Source organism: Elephas maximus, chromosome 16 (genome assembly GCF_024166365.1).
Source record: "Elephas maximus indicus isolate mEleMax1 chromosome 16, mEleMax1 primary haplotype, whole genome shotgun sequence".
Taxonomy (NCBI): domain Eukaryota; kingdom Metazoa; phylum Chordata; class Mammalia; order Proboscidea; family Elephantidae; genus Elephas; species Elephas maximus.
In genome coordinates this window covers 19886783-19907080 of record NC_064834.1, presented here as the reverse complement: position 1 = coordinate 19907080, position 20298 = coordinate 19886783, and the positions used below count along the sequence as shown (strand labels likewise).

At 38.5% G+C, this 20298-nt stretch overlaps 1 protein-coding gene across 4 annotated transcripts in view; it reads right to left on the bottom strand.

The window, feature by feature from the left end:
* HERC4 (HECT and RLD domain containing E3 ubiquitin protein ligase 4) overlaps positions 1-20298 on the bottom strand; it is a 140426-nt gene that overhangs the window by 11816 nt on the left and 108312 nt on the right. For all 4 annotated transcript variants that reach the window (XR_007513508.1, XM_049855993.1, XM_049855994.1 and 1 more), the window contains 3 exons: positions 3723-3889; positions 3024-3090; positions 563-645 (listed from right to left, as the gene is read on the bottom strand). Coding sequence is in view for 3 of the 4 variants with exons in the window: in XM_049855993.1 (XP_049711950.1) it covers positions 563-645; positions 3024-3090; positions 3723-3889 (317 nt within the window). In the remaining variant the exon portion in view is untranslated. The remainder of the gene's footprint in view (positions 1-562; positions 646-3023; positions 3091-3722; positions 3890-20298) is intronic.

Below are 20298 nucleotides of genomic sequence, written 5' to 3'. Positions count from 1 at the left end.
TTGAAAGGTACCTCATTTAGTTGTGGGAAGTTCTCTTGTACCATTTCTTCAATAAATTTCATTTAATTAAATTTAGTGAATTTTTTTTCCTCAGTTTTTTAATAGCATCCATCTAGACATTACTCTTATCACTTTGATACTAATTTCCACTTCTTTTAACAGCCAGTCATTCTGTTTTCAGCATTTCCCCACACCCCACACACTTTCCAAAGTACTCTGTATTCTCCACACCTGAGCCATTGTTGTGCTATGTGATCTGGCTGACTTCTTGGCCTTACAGTTCATCTTATGGCTAAAGTTAGTTACCACTGTTATCTGGCCTCCAAAAATGTGTTGCTATTGTCTCCTCTCTCTCTCCTCTTTATTCTTATGATTTTTTTTATACCTTTACTGATGTTTTAAAGGTACTTCAGGAGTAAAAGGCAGGTTACATCTTCAATAACCATTCAAAAACTAAGTTTCAGCTGAATAAAAATTTAAGGTTGTGGCATGTTCCTAAATACAGAAAAAAGAAAGCTAACAAATCTTATAACTTCCACTAGTGCTGCTATGATTCACTTACCGATTTTGTTTGTTAACAGCTGTGTCTGCACCATTTAGAACCAGCTCTTTCACTTCTGTTGCACCAAAGTTTTCAACTGTGATCTATTAATTTAAATTTTTAAAAAAGTCAGCATCAGACTCAAAATTTTAGAGTATTTTAATAATCTTTTATTATATTCTAACTTTCATTAAGTGTAAGAAGTAGTAAATTTGCGGTAAATTTCTGTTACCAAAAGCTCATTTGTGAATTCTCCATAAAGCCACAACTAAAAGTCTTCACCCCTTCTAGTAGTTTGAATATCTGCCTTGTTGCATGCTTCATCACAGGCAGCTTTCCCTGTTATGTCACTTTATAAACATAGTAATGCTCACACTTTTATTTTCATTCTAATCTGCTAATTCCAGCAAATACTACCATTCCCACCTCTGTATTTCTTCTCTTTCTTTTCCCTATTTTTGAAATATTGTCTTCTTTTGGGGGAACACTTTGAATACATCCCTGCTCTGGAGTTTACTATCTAGTAAAAGAGAGGAAATGTGATATGGATACAATTCACTCTAGTAAAATAATATTATAATAAGCATTAAAAAAAGTCATGATAGAGGAAAGAAAATTTAATTCTAACTAGAAAAAGTATGAAAGACCAAGGGAGAAAAGCACCTAGAAAGATGCGTAGGATTCTGAAAGATTGGGAGTGGGTAGGATTTCAGATTGAGCACATAAATTGAACAAAAGGATAGATATGAGTATAAATATCAAGTTATAAAAGTAGATTACAATGTACTCCCTAAAAACAAGGAAGAAAATGTATATTAAAGAATACTGTTTGATATGACAAAACTTGGGATGAATGGAGGAATACAATGGAAGTCAAAAAGGAAAACCAGATTTCAAAAGTCTGTGAAGCCCATTCTAAACCTACTCTTTTGTAAACAATAAAGAGCCACTGAAATTTTCAAAGAAAGAAATGGCAGGGTGGAGGAATGTTTGACTTACCATAGTTCTTGAATATACTAAGAGTTTACATACTTGCTAATTAACCAATTAGAAATTATTCTGCTTGGATCCCAATTTTTCAGTAAATTAAGATGTGATCAATAAAGCTCCAAGGATAACTGATATGGAAATTAGTGAATCAATTAAAATGGGCATCAAAATCTCATAGTAAATAGTGAGAAAAAGTCCAAAGAGGATTTTTTCTCAGGAAAAAAAAAAAAAATTACTGTGTGGCAACAGAATATAGTATTTTTTGTCAGCTTTGACTTTGACCACAAGATCGTAAGTGGGCTGTTTTGAGGGAAACAAAGAAAAATTAAGAAGGATGAAAACTGAAAGTTGCATCATTTCCCCAAGAGTCTAATTTATAATATTAAAATCCTCTCCTTCTGAAGTTTTATCATAATTCTTGCTGATTTCTTTCTTTAACTGCCAAGTAGCCTGATTCTGCCAGATCCTCATTTGTCAATGGCTTTGCACATGACTGGATCAGCTATTCAACATCCCTTTGACCAATTTAACAAAAGTTTGCATCTTTTACAAGATTTGCAATTTCATTTTCCAAACATAGTATTCCAATGTATTTGCATTTGTATTGTGGTATGTCATTTAACACTGAAGGACTAAGATAAGATGGACAAATGCTACTGAAAAGCAGAAAGGGTTGTCTGAGTGGAAATTAATCTCTGAAGTGGTTAAGTCCATTAATGAATATTCTCTGTTATGATAACCTTTTGCTTTTCTAAGAATTCTTATAATCACAGACTAAAAAAATGAATACTTGGATAAAGAGAACACCTTGAATTTATAAAAATCTTTACAAAACGATAAAGCACATAGACTTTAAAGTCACAGAGGTGGGTATGAATACTGCCTCTGACATGTAATGACTGTTTTCGGTTTTCTTCATCTGTAAAATGGGGATAGTAGTACCAACCTCATGGGATTACTGTGATAGCCAAATAAAATAATGCACGTATCATGCCTAAGGGATGCAGTGCTTAAAGCAATCGAATGCTAACTGAAAGGTCAGCAATTCAAAACCACCAGCAGTTCTGCGGGCGAAAGATGTGCCAGTCTGTTTCTACAGAAACAGATTCACAGCCTTGAAAACTTTACGGGGTCATTCTGAGTTGTAATTGACTTGATAGTAGTGGGTGGGACTATGCCAAAACAAAAAACCCAAACCCGTTTCCACTGAGTCGATTCTGACTCACAGCAACCCTTTAGGACACAAACCCGTAGGGTTCCCAAGGCTATAATCTTTGAAACCACTGACCTTTTGGTTAGTAGTCAAGTGCTTAACCACCGCGCCAACAGGGCTCCTTCTGTATCGTGCCTGGCACACAGTAAATGCTCAATAAATGTTAGCTAAAGGTTCTTTAAGAACTGCATCCATCAAAATAAGGAAAAAACATAAGGCACAGCTGTTAAATAAAAGGGAGGATGAATAATCAGGCTAACCTATGCCTTTTCATCTTACCGTAAAATTAAGACAAAATGTTTCCTCTATATCATCTTCTGGATAATCCAGTAATTGTTGCATGCTTCTGCAAAACAATACATATGTTCCTTTGAGGTAAAACATTATTGCGTATTTTTGACTATTTTGCTTATGCATATATATTTCCCATTCACTCTGATAAAATCTTTTTGTTAATTTGTATCTTAATGCTTCAGAATAGCAATATGCAGCGGCACTCTTAAAAACAACTTTGGGGAGGAAAAAAATTACTCTAAGCCTTTTATCTCTTTCTCTGAATACAATAACCATGTGTCTACCTATTTTCAACATTTGTCCTTATTTATATACAATTTTCATTTTATTTTGTGTAATAAATAAAAAAGAAATCTTACATATTCCAGTTTGGAATGAACCTGATCATAAGTCCAAATAAATCATTTAACTACTCTTAGGACAGCATGATTTTCTAATATTTATTATCTGATATTCATAAAGTATTGTTAAAGCATTAGTAAGTTAGCAAATGGTTTTACACTCATACTCTTTCAGGAGAAAATTTTGGATCTGAATAACACAATAATGGATTTTCCTTTATTAGAAGGATTTTTGTCCATTTTGGAAATTCAACAAATACAATTCTTCCTAGAAGGAAAGCTCTCTGTATATCCCCCACTGCCCAATTCCCAAACCCCACTCCTGCTACATTTTACAACTTACCTCCCAACATCAGGCACTAGTTCTTTCAAATCATCCAGGGATGGCTTTTTTTTCAGGAGTTTTTTATACAAAGCCAAAGGAAAATGGAGGTCCACAATAGTAAAGTTGTAAATTGCTAATCCACAGATAACACCAATCAAATGGAACAAATCACTGTCTTCAAAAGTCTAAAGACACAAAAGGAAAGGAAAAAAACCAAACAGCTTAAAGTCTTCTCAGTTAAAACACCAAAAACTTCCTTCTGATTATAAAAACACATAACAGAAAACTGTGAAGATACAGAAAACAAGTAATGAATCAGGAGAAAAAAGTATCTTCATTCCTATCTCTCTTGGATAATATTAGTATTTTTACATATTTCTAAGTCTAATGTATTTTCTAAGACTTAAAAAAGTTAAAATCTAGCTGAGATCATACTCTATATAAAACTTTATAATTAGTTTTTTAAAGAAATATAGACATTTTCCATGTTATTAAACATTAAATTAATAGATAAAATGGTTAGGATTTTTTTCCCCGATTTAAAATATAATACACATTCAGAATTTGGAAAATAAAAAACATTAAGAGATTAAAAAAAAAAAAAAAACTATAGTCCACACTGAGAAACAATGATATAAAATCTTTTGTGTGTATTTCCATCTACTTTAACTCCACAAAAATAATAAAGAAAAACAGTATTTAAGGTTTGATTTCATTTTTCTAATTACAACATGAGCATGTTCTTATGTCATTAAATATTTTTCCAGAACATGATTTTTAATGGTGGCATATTACATCATATAGGAATACTATGCTGTGCTAAATTAGGCATTTTACTGTAGTTGGACATTTAGTTATTAAAACATTGAAAACATTATCTTTTCCCCATTTAATTAAAAAAATTTTTTTTCATTTAATTAGAGAAGTGATATATGACATTCACAAAAAATTCTTTGAGCCATGAGAGTTAAGAGATTAATTTTTTTTTTGCTTTTTTTAAAAAAATTGTGCTTTAAGTGAAAGTTTACAAATCAAGTCAGTCTCTCATATAAAAATTTATATATACCTTGCTACAATCCTCCTAGTTGCTCTCCCCCAAATGAGACAGCACACTCCTTCTCTCCACTCCCTATTTGGCCAGCTTCTGTCCCTCTCTGCCCTCTCATCTCCCCTCCAGACAGGAATTGCCCACACAGTCTCATGTGTCTACTTGATCCAAGAAGCTCAATCCTCACCAGTATCATTTTCTATGGCCATATAAACTGGAATTCTTCCTTAAGAAGCAGAGTTTCTCCTAAGGAGATATTCCAAGCCAGGGACTAAAATACATGGGGGAAAAAGCCCATCTTATTTTGAATATTACTAGTTAGTAATAACTAACATTTACTGAGCCTTTACTCAGCTTCCTTTCAGTGATTATATGTAAATGGGTTAAAGTCTCCAATTAAAAGGCAGATAGAACAGTCAGAAAACCATGATCTAATTATATGCTGTCTTCAAGAAACTCACTTTACATCCAAAGACACAAAGAGGTAGAATGTGAAAGTTTGGAAAAAGATATTCCATGCAAATAGTAAGCAAAAGAGAACTAGAGTGGGCATACTAATATCAGACGAAATAAACTTTAAGTAAAAAATTGTTATAACAGGCAAAGAAGGATATTATACTTAGGCAAAAGGTTCAATTAATCAAGGAGATAAAAGAATTATAAACTTATATACACCTATAACACAAGCCTCAAAATACATGAAGTAAAAACTGACAGAATTGAAGGCAGAAATACACCGTTCTACAAAAATAGTTGGAGACTTCAACATCCTACTTTCAATAATGGGTGAAACAACTACACAGAAAAGAAATAAGAATCTAAAGGACTTGATTAACTCTATGAACCAACTAGACCCAACACACATATAGACACCCAATAACAGCATAATACATGTTCTCCTTAAGAGTACACAGAGCATACAGCAGGACAGACTATGATAGGCTACAAGACTCAATAACTCTTTTTTTTTTTAAGTCTACCTTAATTGAGATTAGTATTGCTTACTCCTGCTCTTTTTTGGTAGTTATTTGCTTGATATATTTTCTTCCATCCTTTTTAATAAATTTACATCTTTGTTTCTAATGTGTCTCTTGTAGACAGCATATTGATGGATCCCGTTTTTTTATCCATTCTGTCACTCTGTGTTTATTGATGGGTGCATTTAGGCTGTTTACATTCAGTGTAATTATTGATAGGTGTGAGTTTATTGCTGTCATTTTGTAGTGCTTTTTTTTTTTGTGGTGCTAAAGTTTTCTTTGCTCCTCTTACTCTCCTGTGCTGAGTTCCTTTTGTTTGTGGATTTCCTTTTTGTTTCTTTTGTTATGTTTTCCTTCTTTATTTTGATGAGTAGATTTGTTAACTTTTTTTGTGGTTAACTTCAAATCTACCCTTATCTCCCTAGGTTTGAACCAGTCTATTATTACTTGGCATCACCTTGCCTTCCTCTCCATTAGAAAGTTCTATACCTGTAGTGTTTATTTCCTCTTTTATTGTTCTGACATTGTTGACATTTACAGATTAACCTCTCTGGTTCCCTGTTGCAACTGTTTTGGTTTTGGATAGTCCTTAAGAGTTCATTTCCGAGATTGGTATCTGGCTGGTACATTCTTGTGTCGTACATTCAGGCTGTGGTCTGATGTTGTTTGTTTTCAGACCAAAGGACTCCCTTTAATAATTCTTGTTAGTTTGATTTGGTTTTTACATATTCCCTTAATTTCTGTTTATCTGGAAACGTCCTAATTTCACTATCATATTTGAACAAAAGTTTTGCAGGACATATTATTCTTGGCTGGCAATTTTTTTCTTTCAAGGTTTTATATATGTTATCCCATTGCCTTCTTGTCTGCATGGTTTCTGCTGAATAATCAGAGCTTAGTCTTATTGTTCTTCTCTGTATGTGACTTTTTGTTCTTCTCGAGCTGCTCATAGGATTTTTGTGTCTTTGGTTTTAGTGAATGTGATTTTGATATGCCTTGGTGTTTTTCCTTTGGAGTCTATCCTATATGGGGTTCGTTGAGCTTCTTGGATGGTCAGCTTTTCATCATTCATGATATCAGGGAAGTTTTCTGTCAGCAATTCTTCAATGATCCTCTGTGTTTTCTGTTTTCTCTCCTTGTTCTGGACCTCCGATCACTTGCAAATTTTTGCTTTTGATTGTATCCCATATAATTCTCAGGATTTCTTCATTTTTCTTCATTCTTTTTTCTAATTTTTTCTCAGAGTTGTATCCAAGTGCTTCTCTTCAATTTCATTGATTCTGTCTTCCATGGTTTCAAACCTGCTCCTCAGCCCTTCTATGACACTGTCCACTTCCGAAATCTTGTTATTTATCTTTTAGATTTCTAATTGTTGTTTTAGTGTGATTTCTAGTTGTGAATTTATTTTGGCATCTTGTTCCTGTATTACCTTCCTGAATTGTTCAATCTTTTTGTCTGCATTCCCCCTGAATTTGTCTGCCTTTTCCATAAATGTCTATTTTTTTCCTCATTTTTGTCTGCTTTTTGCCTCAACTCTTGGATTGCTCTGAATATTAGAGATTTGAATTCCCTGTCAGGTAGTTCTAGTGCCTTTTCTTCTACTGGAAAGTCATCGGGTATTTTATTTTGGACACCTTCTGGAACCATTCTGTCCTGTTTTTTTATGTTTTGTTATTGTCTGCTGTCTTTGGGACATTCAGTAGTTATTTTCTTCGTTTCTTGATTGTAGATTTGTTTCGTCCTTTTTTGTTTTATTTGGCTATGCCTGAGCAGGTGGGCTGGACATTCTTTGTTGTTTGCTCATCTGTAGTCATGATATTTTTCACCTCCTTGTCCAATGGGCAGAGCCAGTCATTCAGCAATGGTGCAGCAGGGCAGGTCCAGCTGAAGGGGAGGGGGTGGGGTAGGTTGGTTGTGACACGTGCTACGGCCGACAGGGTGGGCCAGGAATCAGTGCTGGGCGGGTCCCAGTAGGCCGTGCCTGTGGTGCTCAGGGGTGTGATGTTCAGTGCAGGGCGCAGGTAGGCAGGAAAGACAGGGGAGGTTGTGATGTGCGGAGCTAACGGGTATGGGAAAGAGGACAGGGAGGAGAGAGAAACAGGAGCCAAAAACAAATAAGCAAAGAAACTAAGAAAAAAAAGGAAAAAAAAAAAGTGAAAAGGAAAAAGAATAACTAGATAAAAATTTTGGGAAAAAAAAAAAAGCCCCCAGGAGTCCTGGAGTCTCACCAGTGGGGCTGCTAAGACTGGGGAAGTGGCTCCCAGGCTGCACAGTATAGCCTGGTTAGAGGGGGTATGGATGTCACACAGCGCCAGGTATTCAGGAGATAGGAAAAGAAGGTAAGTGTAGAGAGACAAGAAGTGAGAAATGAAGGAAGACAGAAAGGGAAAAGGAGAGAGGAGAAAAAATTAAAAAAGAGAAAGAAGAAAAAAAACAAGAAATGTCCCCAGGGATCCCACCTATGTGGCTGTGCAGATTGGGGAAGTGGCTCCTAAGCCGTGCAGTGCAGTTCACCTAGAGGGCTCCCAAGCTGCAAAAAGAAAAATAAACAAACAAAACAATACAAAACAGAACAAAGCAAAAAAAGCCCCAAGGATCCCACCAGTGTGGTGTTGCGGGCTGGGGGAGCGGTTCCCCAACTGAGTGTGGCTTCACAGCCTTTCAAGAAGCTGCAAAGATGGCACACAGTGCCAGGTGTTCCAGAGAAAGGAGAGGGAGGTGGTAGGGGGCACAGAAGAAACCAAAAGAGATGGAAAGAATGAACACTGGCTCAGGCCCAGCCAGTGTGGGCAGGGTGAATCCAAGCAGCCTGAGGCCAAAGCAGTTGCCTCCCACACAAGAGACTGCAGCTGGCAGGAAGCAAAGGAGGCCGAAGGAGAAAAAAGGTGGGGATTAGGAAACCTCATATTGCTCATTACTGGGTGCTGTCTCCTGCTGGGAACTTTGTGAAGCTGCTTTCCTGTATTCTCTGTGTGGGTGAGGCAAATCAAGTAGCATGGACGCTGCACTTCACAGCTGGCTGAGTTACTGCAGCCAGCGAAGAAGCTAGGAGGTAGAGCAGCAGGGAGAGAATGAGGGGTGGGAAAGCATCTACCACTGGTTACTGGGTGCTCTGTCTCCTGCTGGGAGCTCCATAAAGCTGCTTTCCTGTGCTCCCTGTCCGCCGATCCCGACAGGAGTCCAAGATGGCAGATCCTTGCTGAGTTAGCTGCACAAATCTTTCCTCACTCTCTGTCCTCTGTCAGTTTCTTATTCTATTCAGTGTTTGGCTGAGTTCTTTATCTCTTCATTTGGCACTTCAGGTTCCAGGAATGATGTTTCTCTGTGTTTTACTCAGTTTTTCTGGTCTTTGCTGTGGTGGGACGGTGTGGTACTTCTGTCTATGGTGCCATGTTGGCCGGAAATCTCAATAACTTTTAAAAGATTGAAACTATACAAGGTTTCGTTTCTGCTCAAAATGGAATAAAGTTAGAGGAGAGGGGACCAAGATGGCTGACTAGATAGATGCTACCTCAGATCCCTCTTGCAACAAAGACTCGGAAAAACAAGTGACTCGATCACATACATGACAATCTACGAACCCTGACCAACAAACACAGATTTAAAGAGTTGACCTGAGTGACAGAGACCGTGAACGAACAACTACGGGGAAGCAGCGACTGTTTTCGGAGCCTGGAGCCAGCGTCCCAGTCAGGTAACCTTGGCGCTGGGCTTTGGACTGGGCACAGGGGAGCTGAACACAACATCCTGTGACGGTGCAAACACGGGGCGCAGCTCTACCCCCCTGAACTGACCTTGGGAGGGGGCCCAGCCGGTCAGCGTGGGCGGCGCGGCAACACGGCTGGCGGGAGGAGAAGTCGCCGGGAGGCAGCGACTGGTTTTGGAGCCGGGAGTGCAGCGTCCCAGCTGGGGAACATAGGCGCGGGGCTTTGGACTGGGAGCAGGAGAGCTGAGCACCACATCCTGTGATGGTGCAAACATGGGGCGCAGCCCTACCCCCCTGAACTGACCCCGGGAGGGGGCCCAGCCAGTCTGTGCGGGCAGCGCGGTGACGCGGCTGGCAGGAGGAGAAGTCCCCGGAAGGCAGCGACTGGTTTTGGAGCCAGGAGTGCAGCGTCCCAGCTGGGGAACCTTGACACTGGGCTTTGGACTGGCAGCGGAGGACATGACCGCGGCTTCTGCGGGCCTGACCCTCGGGGGCAATCTCTACCCAGCCAGCACACACAGGCGACGCGCCCCTTGGGAATCTCAGATAAAACAGTCATCCCAAGCAAGATAAGTAACTTTGTCTATATTCCAGGGTGCTACTCTCTCCTGTTTTTCTGAACCCTCTGTTCCCCTTCCCAGGCGGCTTCATTAACATTGGAATTTCCTGAGCTAGAGGGGGAACTGCTCTGTGGTTTTTCTTTTCCTTTTTTTTCGGTCTTTTCCTAACCCATTATTCTGGCCTGAGAAAAGCAACCACAAAAAACCCAGGGACCAAAAATCCTTCCCTAATTGGACTAAAAACACAGAACCAGCTCCAGCCAAGCATATCTGATCCACAGTCTCCGGCTTTCATCCCTACAGGGAACAAGGTGGCTATTATAATGCAAAGGCATTTCTGATAGGGACCTGACTGCATTTTTCCTTTTGGCGGATTTACTAGAAAGGCAAGTTTCCCAGGTCTGATATCTCTGCATATTCAACAGAGCCCTCACTGACCCACAACAGGGAACTGAGGGGCTGAAGCTCCCCCCAGACCACATAGCCTCCTGCCTTAGGGGTCTGAAGAGGGTGACACCTACCAATCTGTAGAGGTACTTGCATTGGGGGCCTAAGGTACAGCAGCAGAGCCCAACCACCAAGGTGCTTTAGAAATAGAGACACACCTACCTTACTGACACTTGGGGAAAGACTGTCAGCATCCTGCCCCCCTTGAAGTGTGAACCCCAGCTGCTACTAGAATCTGGTGCACACAACTATCACCACTACTTCTCAAGGTGGATAGGTGACAGGGTGCATCACACACTTGATGACCCAAAATCAGATTCTACTCAAGAATAGTAAATGGACTCAGGCATATATACCTGGTAACAGCCCAAACCAGCTGGAAATAGGTCATAAGTAAGTCAAGGGCTACGACAAACAAGACAGCACAATCTAGTAGCCCATCCACGTATACTGAAAGAAAACAAAACAAGATAAGACTCAGTGAGCAAATATAGAATAAATCACTACGATATCTTAGTGATGGCTCGGAGACAGCAGTCGATATCAAACCACATAAAGAAGCAGACCATGACTGCTTCTACAACCCCCGAAACAAAAGAATCAAAATCTTCCCCGAATGCAGATACAATCCTTGAATTATCAGATACAGAATATAAAAAGCTAATTTACAGAACGCTTCAAGACATCAGGGATGACCTCAGAAATGAAATAAGGCAATCTGCAGAAAAAGCCAAGGAACACACTGATAAAACAGTTGAAGAACTCAAAAAGATTATTCAAGAACATAGTAGAAAAATTAATAAGTTGCAAGAATCCATAGAGAGACAGCATTCAGAAATCCAAAAGATTAACAATAAAATTACAGAATTAGGCAACGCAATAGGAAGTCAGAGGAGCAGACTCGAGCAATTAGAATGCAGACTGGGACATCTGGAGGACCAGGGAATCAACACCAACATAGCTGAAAAAAGATCAGATAAAAGAATTAAAAAAAATGAAGAAACCCTAAGAATCATGTGGGACTCTATCAAGAAGGATAACTTGCGTGTGATTGGAGTCCCAGAACAGGGAGGGGGGACAGAAAACACAGAGAAAATAGTTGAAGAACTCCTGACAGAAAACTTCCCTGACATCATGAAAGACGAAAGGATATCTATCCAAGATGCTCATCGAACCCCATTTATGATTGATCCAAAAAGAAAAACACCAAGACATATTATCATCAAACTTGCCAAAACCAAAGATAAAAGAGAAAATTTTAAAAGCAGCCAGGGAGAAAAGAAAGGTCTCCTACAAGGGAGAATCAATAAGTTCAGACTACTCAGCAGAAACCATGCAGGCAAGAAGGCAATGGGATGACATATACAGAGCACTGAAGGAGAAAAACTGTCAGCCAAGGATCATATATCCAGCAAAACTCTCTCTGAAATATGAAGGCGAAATTAAGATATTTACAGATAAACACAAGCTTAGAGAATCTGCAAAAACCAACCAAAGCTACAAGAAATACTAAAGGAAATTGGTCAAAAACCAATAATATCAGATACCAGCACAACACGCGGTCACAGAACAGAACATCCTGATATCAACTCAAATAGGGAAATCACAAAAACAAATTAAGATTAATTAAAAAAAAAAATGCTCAAAACAGGGAATCATTGAAGTCAATATGTAAAAGATCACAATAATCAAAAAGAGGGACTAAATACAGGTGGCATAGAACTGCCATATGGAGAGGGAAACAAGGCGATATGGGACAATATAAGTTAGGTTTTTACTTAGAAAAACAAGGGTAAATATTAAGGTAACCACAAAGAGGTATAACAACTCCATAACTCAAGATAAAAACCAAGAAAAACGTAATGACTCAGCAAACATAAAGTCAAACACTACAAAAATGAGGAAAAATAGGGGTAAATATTAAAGTAACCACAAAGAGGTATAACAACTCCATAACTCAAAATAAAAACCAAGAAAAACATAATGACTCAGCAAACATAAAGTCAAATACTACGAAAATGAGGAACACACAATTCACAAAGAAAAACGTCTCAGCACAAAAAAGTGGAAAAACGAAATTCTCAACAACACACATACAAAGGCATCAAAATGACAACGATAAACACATACTTATCTATCATTACGCTGAATGTAAATGGACTAAATGCACCAATAAAGAGACAGAGAGTCTCAGACTGGATAAAGAAACACAACCCGTCTACATGCTGCCCACAAGAGACACGCCTTAGACTTAGAGACACAAACAAACTAAAACTCAAAGGATGGAAAAAAAATATATCAAGCAAAAAATAAGCAAAAAAGAGCAGGAGTAGCAATATTAATTTCTGACAAAATAGACTTTACAGTTAAATCCACCACAAAGGATAAAGAAGGACACTATATAATGATAAAAGGGACAATTGACCAGGAAGCTATAACCATATTATTTATGCACCCAATGACAGGGCTGCAAGATACATAAATCAAATTTTAACAGAACTGAAAAGTGAGATAGACACCTCCACAATTATAGTAGGAGACTTCAACACACCACTTTCGGAGAAGGACAGGACATCCAGTAAGAAGCTCAATAGAGACACGGAAGACCTAATTACAACAATCAACCAACTTGACCTCATTGACTTATACAGAACTCTCCACCCAACAGCTGCAAAGTATACTTTTTTTTCTAGTGCACATGGAACATTCTCTAGAATAGACCACATAATAGATCATAAAACAAACCTTTGCAGAATGCAAAACATTGAAATATTACAAAGCATCTTCTCAGACCACAAGGCCGTGAAAGTGGAAATCAAAAACAGAAAAATTAGGGAAAAGAAATCAAATACTTGGAAACTGAACAATACCCTCCTGAAAAAAGACTGGGTTATAGAAGACATTAAGGAGGGAATAAGGAAATTCATAGAATGCAACGAGAATGAAAATACTTCCTATTAAAACCTCTGGGACACAGCAAAAGCAGTGCTCAGAGGCCAATTTATATCGATAAATGCACACATACAAAAAGAAGAAAGAGCCAAAATCAGAGAACTGTCCCTACAACTTGAACAAATACAAAGTGAGCAACAAAAGAATCCATCAGGCACCAGAAGAAAACAAATAATAAAAATTGGAGCTGAACTAAATGAACTGGAGAACAGAAAAACAATTGAAAGAGTTAACAAAGCCAAAAGCTGGTTCTTTGAAAAAATTAACAAAATTGATAAACCTTTGGCCAGACTGACTAAAGAAATACAGGAAAGGAAACAAATAACCCGAATAAGAAACGAGATGGGCCACATCACAACAGACCCAACTGAAATTAAAAGAATCATATCATATTATTACAAAAAATTGTACTCTAACAAATTTGCAAACCTAGAAGAAATGGATGAATTCCTGGAAAAACACTACCTACCTAAACTAACACAACCAGAAGTAGAACAACTAAATAGACACATAACAAAAAAAGAGATTGAAACGGTAATCAAAAAACTCCCAACAAAAAAAAGCCCCGGCCCGGACGGCTTTACTGCAGAGTTCTACCAAACTTTCAGAGAAGAGTTAACACCACTACTACTAAAAGTATTTCAAAGCATAGAAAATGACGGAATACTACCTAACTCATTCTATGAAGCCACCATTTCCCTGATACCAAAACCAGATAAAGACATCACAAAAAGAGAAAATTACAGACCTATATCCCTCATGAACATAGATGCAAATTTCTCAACAAAATTCTAGCCAATAGAATTCAACACCATATCAAAAAAATAATCCACCATGACCAAGTTGGATTTATACCAGATATGCAAGGCTGGTTTAATACTAGAAAAACCATTAATGTAATCCACCAGATAAATAAAACAAAAGACAAAAACCACATGATCTTATCAATTGATGCAGAAAAGGCATTTGACAAAGTCCAACACCCATTTATGATAAAAACTCTCACCAAAATAGGAATTGAAGGAAAATTCCTCAACATAATAAAGGGCATCTATACAAAGCCAACAGCCAACATCACTCTAAATGGAGAGAGCCTGAAAGCATTTCCCTTAAGAACGGGAACCAGACAAGGATGCCCCTTATCACCGCTCTTATTCAACATTGTGCTAGAGGTCCTAGCCAGAGCAATTAGGCTAGACAAAGAAATAAAGGGCATCCGGATTGGCAAGGAGGAAGTAAAATTACCTCTATTTGCAGATGACATGATCTTATACACAGAAAACCCCAAGGAATCCTCCAGAAAACTACTGAAACTTATAGAAGAGTTTGGCGGAGTCTCAGGTTATAAGATAAATATACAAAAATCACTTGGATTCCTCTACATCAACAAAAAGAATATTGAAGAGGAAATAAACAAATCAATACCATTTACAGTAGCCCCCAAGAAGATAAAATACTTAGGAATAAATCTTACCAGAGATGTACAAGACCTATACAAAGAAAACTACAAAGTACTACCACAAGAAACTAAAAAGGACCTACTTAAGTGGAAAAACATACCTTGCTCATGGATAGGAAGACTTAACATAGTAAAAATGTCTATTCTACCAAAAGCCATCTATACATACGATGCACTTCCTATCCAAATTCCAATGTCATTTTTTAATGTGATGGAGAAACAAATCACCAACTTCATATGGAAGGGAAAGAAGCCTCGGATAAGTAAAGCATTACTGAAAAAGAAGAAGAAAGTGGGAGGCCTCACTCTACCTGATTTCAGAACCTATTATACAGCCACAGTAGTCAAAACTGCCTGGTATTGGTACAACAACAGGCACATAGCCCAATGGAACAGAATCGAGAACCCAGATATAAATCCTTCCATATATAAGCAGCTGATATTTGACAAAGGCCCAGTGTCAATTAATTGGGAAAAAGACAGTCTTTTTAACAAATGGTGCTGGCATAACTGGATATCCATTTGCAAAAAAATGAAACAGGACCCATACCTCACACCATGCACAAAAACTAACTCCAAGTGGATCAAAGACCTAAACATAAAGACTAAAACGATAAAGATCAGGGAAGAAAAAATAGGGACAACATTAGGAGCCCTAATACAAGGCATAAACAGAATACAAAACATTACCAAAAATGATGAAGAGAAACCAGATAACTGGGAGCTCCTAAAAATCAAACACCTATGCTCATCTAAAGACTTCACCAAAAGAGTAAAAAGACCACCTACAGACTGGGAAAGAATTTTCAGCTATGACATCTCCGACCAGCGCCTGATCTCTAAAGTCTATATGATTCTGTCAAAACTCAACCACAAAAAGACAAACAACCCAATCAAAAAGTGGGCAAAGGATATGAACATGGACTTCACTAGAGAAGATGTTCAGGCAGCTAACAGATACATGAGAAAATGCTCTCGATCATTAGCCATTAGAGAAATGCAAATTAAAACTACGATGAGATTCTATCTCACTCCAACAAGGCTGGCATTAATCCAAAAAACACAAAATAATAAATGTTGGAGAGGCTGCGGAAAGATTGGAACTCTTGTATACTGCTGGTGGGAATGTAAAATGGTACAACCACTTTGGAAATCTATCTGGCATTATCTTAAAAATTTAGAAATAGAACTACCATACAACCCAGAAATCCCACTCCTCGGAATATACCCTAGAGAAATAAGAGCCTTCACACAAACAGATATATGCACACCCATGTTTATTGCAGCTCTGTTTACAATAGCAAAAAGCTGGAAGCAACCAAGGTGTCCATTAACAGATGAATGGATAAATAAATTGTGGTATATTCACACAATGGAATACTACACATTGATAAAGAACAGTGACGAATCTGTGAAATACTTCATAACATGGAGGAACCTGGAAGGCATTATGCTGAGTGAAATTAGTCAGAGGCAAAAGGACAAATATTGTATAAGACCACTATTATAAGATCTTGAGAAATAGTATAAACTGAGAAGAACACATACTTTTGTGGTTACAAGGCGGGGAGGGGGGGAGGGGGGGAGAGGGTTTTTTTAATGATTAGTTAGTAGATATGATCTGCTTTAGGTGAAGGGAAGGACAATACTCAATACATGGAAGGTCAGCTCAACTGGACTGGACCAAAAGCAAAGAAGTTTCTGGGATAAACTGAATGCTTCAAAGGTCAGCAGAGCAAGGGCGGGGGGGGGGTTTGGGGACCATGGTTTAAGGGGACTTCTAAGTCAATTGGCAAAATAATTCTATTATGAAAACATACTGCATCCCACTTTGAAATGTGGCGTCTGGGGTCTTAAATGCTAACAAGCGGCCATCTATGAAGCATCAATTGGTCTCAACCCACCTGGATCAAAGGAGAAGGAAGAACACCAAGGTCACAGGATAACTATAAGCCCAAGAGACAGAAAGGGCCACATGAACCAGAGACCTACATCATCCTGAGACCAGAAGAACTAGATGGTGCCTGGCCACAACCAATGACTGCCCTGACAAGGGAGCACAACAGAGAACCCCTGAGGGAGCAGGAGATCAGTGGGATGCAGGCCCCAAATTCTCATAAAAAGACCATACTTAATGGTCTGACTGAGACTAAAGGAATTCCGGCGGTCATGGTCCCCAAACCTTCTGTTGGTCCAGGACAGGAACTATTCCCGAAGACAACTCATCAGACATGGAAGGGACTGGACGGTGGGTAGGAGAGAGATGCTGATGAAGAGTGAGCTATTTGTATCAGGTGGACACTTGAGAGTGTGTTGGTGTCTCCTGTCTGGAGGGGGGATGGGAGGATAGAGAGAGTTGGAAGCTGGCAAAATTGTCACGAAAGGAGAGACTGGAAGGGCTGACTCATTAGGGGGAGAGCAAGTGGGAGTATGAAGTAAGTTGTATATAAACTTACATGTGACAGTCTGACTTGATTTGTAAACGTTTCCTTGAAGCTCAATAAAAGTTAAAAAAAAAAAAAAGGAATAAAGTTAGAAATAAGGAAAACTAGGAATTTCATAAATACATGGAAATCAAACAACAACAGATTCTTAAACCACCAAGGAGTCAAATAAGAAATCATAAAGGAAACAAGAATATACTTTGAGACAAATGAAAATGAAAACACATCACATCAAAACTCATGGGATTCTGTGAAAGCAGTGTTGAGAGAGAGATTTAAGAAGTGTAAAATGCATACATTAAAAAAAACAAAGATCTAAAATCAGTAACCTAACTTTACCCTCCAAGGAACTAGAAAATAGGAGCAAACTAAACAGAAAGCTAGCAAAAGAAAGGAAATAAAGATTAAAGCAGAGATAAATGAAACAGAGAACAGAAAAACAATACAGAGAATAAACACAAACAAAAGTTGGTTCTTTGAAAAGACAACAAATTTTACAAACCTATAGCTACACTGTGCAAGGAAAAAACAGAAGTCCCAAATTACTTAGTCGACAAAGACATTACTACCAATCTTATATATAAAGTTTATACGGGATTAAAAAAGAATATTATGAACAACTGTATGCAACAAATTAGAGAACCTAGATAAAACGGGCAAATTTTTAGAAACACAAACTACCTAAACTGACACTAGAAGGTATAGAAAATCTGAACAGACTTGTAACAAAGAGAATGGATCAATAATCCAAAACCTTCCAGCAAAGAAAAACCCATGAGCAGACAGCTTCATTGTTGAATCCCACCAAACAGGCTATTTGCATTTATTTACATATATATTTGGCTTTCCCTCCTCATAATGTGGATAAATTTTTTTTTTTTTAACTATGGTCAGGAAACTGTGGTGGCATAGTGGTTAAGAGCTACGGCTGCTAACCAAAAGGTTGGCAGTTCGAAGCCACCATGCACTCCTTGGAAACTCTACAAGGCAGTTCTATTCTGTCCTATAAGGTCACTATGAGTTGGAATCGACTCGATGGCAATGGGCTTTTTTTGCTTAACTATGGTCAACTCTCCATTACTGCACTAAATCCCACCTTGTCTTCCCAACTTAAGGACTTTGCTCCTGCTATTGATATTCCCTTCCACATTACTGATTTTTTCACTTTCTGAATAATCATAAGAACATGAAAACATGCTACAATCTTCCACCTAAAATAAAATACCCTTTATGATGGGAGGAAAAAACATGTACTGTGTATCTCCACAAAAAAAAAAAAAATGTTATTTTTAATGGTTTAAGACTCACTAGAAGTTACACAATTACTACAGAGTTCTGTGTGCCCTTCACCCAGTTATCCCTGGTGATAACAGTTTCATAACCACAGCACATTGCCAAAACCAAGAAACTGACATTGGATACGGTATAAATTCACTGCCATGCAGTCAATTCAGGCTCACAGCAACCCTACAGGACACAGTAGAATTGCCCCATAGGGTTTCCAAGGCTGTAAATTTTTATTGAAGCAGACTGCCACGTCTTTCTCCTTTGGAGGAACTGGTGGGTTCAAACTGCCAACCTTCTGGTTAGAAGCTGAGATGTTTATTTACCTGTATTTATTTAAAAACAAACAAACAAATCAGAGGAATAAGCCACAAATGTTTTCTTAAGAAAGATCATTCACAGGGGGTGGGAGAGAATAGGGTGGATGGGTAGGAACTGAAGCTAGATTTCTTTTTTTTTTTTTTAGGTTGATTTTTTTTTTAATAATTTTTATTGTGCTTTAAGTGAAAGTTTACAAATCAAGTCAGTCTGTCACATATAAGCTTATATACACCTTACTCCATACTCCCACTTACTCTCCCTCTAATGAGTCAGCCCGCTCCCTCCTTCCAGTCTCTCCTTTCGTGACATTTTTGCCAGTTTCTAACCCTCTCTACCCTCCTATCTCCCCTCCAGACAGGAGATGGCAACACAGTCTCAAGTGTCCACCTGATACAAGTAGCTCACTCTTCGTCAGCATCTCTCTCCAACCCGTTGTCCAGTCCCTTCCATGTCTGATGAGTTGTCTTCAGGAATGGTTCCTGTCCTGCACCAACAGAAGGTTTGGGGATCATGACCGCCGGGATTCCTCTAGTCTCAGTCAGACCATTAAGTCTGGTCTTTTTATGAGAATTTGGGGCCTGCATCCCACTGATCTCCTGCTCCCTCCAGGGTTCTCTGTTGTGCTTCCTGTCAGGGCAGTCATCAGTTGTGGCCGGGCACCATCTAGTTCTTCTGGTCTCAGGATGATGTAAGTCTCTGGTTCATGTGGCCCTTTCTGTCTCTTGGGCTTATAGTTATCATGTGACCTTGGTGTTCTTCCTTCTCCTTTGATCCAGGTGGGTTGAGACCAACTGATGCTTCATAGATGGCCGCTTGTTAGCATTTAAGACCCCAGATGCCACATTTCAAAGTGGGATGCAGTATGTTTTCATAATAGAATTATTTTGCCAATTGACTTAGAAGTCCCCTTAAGCCATAGTCCCCAAACCCCCGCCCTTGCTCTGCTGACCTTTGAAGCATTCAGTTTATCCCAGAAACTTCTTTGCTTTTGGTCCAGTCCAGTTGAGCTGACCTTCCGTGTATTGAGTATTGTCCTTCCCTTCACCTAAAGTAGTTCTTATCTACTAACTAATCAGTAAATAACCCTCTCCCACCCTCCCTCCCTCCCCCCCTCGTAACCACAAAAGTATGTGTTCTTCTCAGTTTATACTATTTCTCAAGATCTTATACAATATTTGTCCTTTTGCCTCTGACTAATTTCACTCAGCATAATGCCTTCCAGGTTCCTCCATGTTATGAAATATTTCACAGATTCGTCACTGTTCTTTATCGATGCATAGCATTCCATTGTGTGAATATACCACAATTTATTTACCCATTCATCTGTTGATGGACACCTTGGTTGCTTCCAGCTTTTTGCTATTGTAAACAGAGCTGCAATAAACATGGGTGTGCA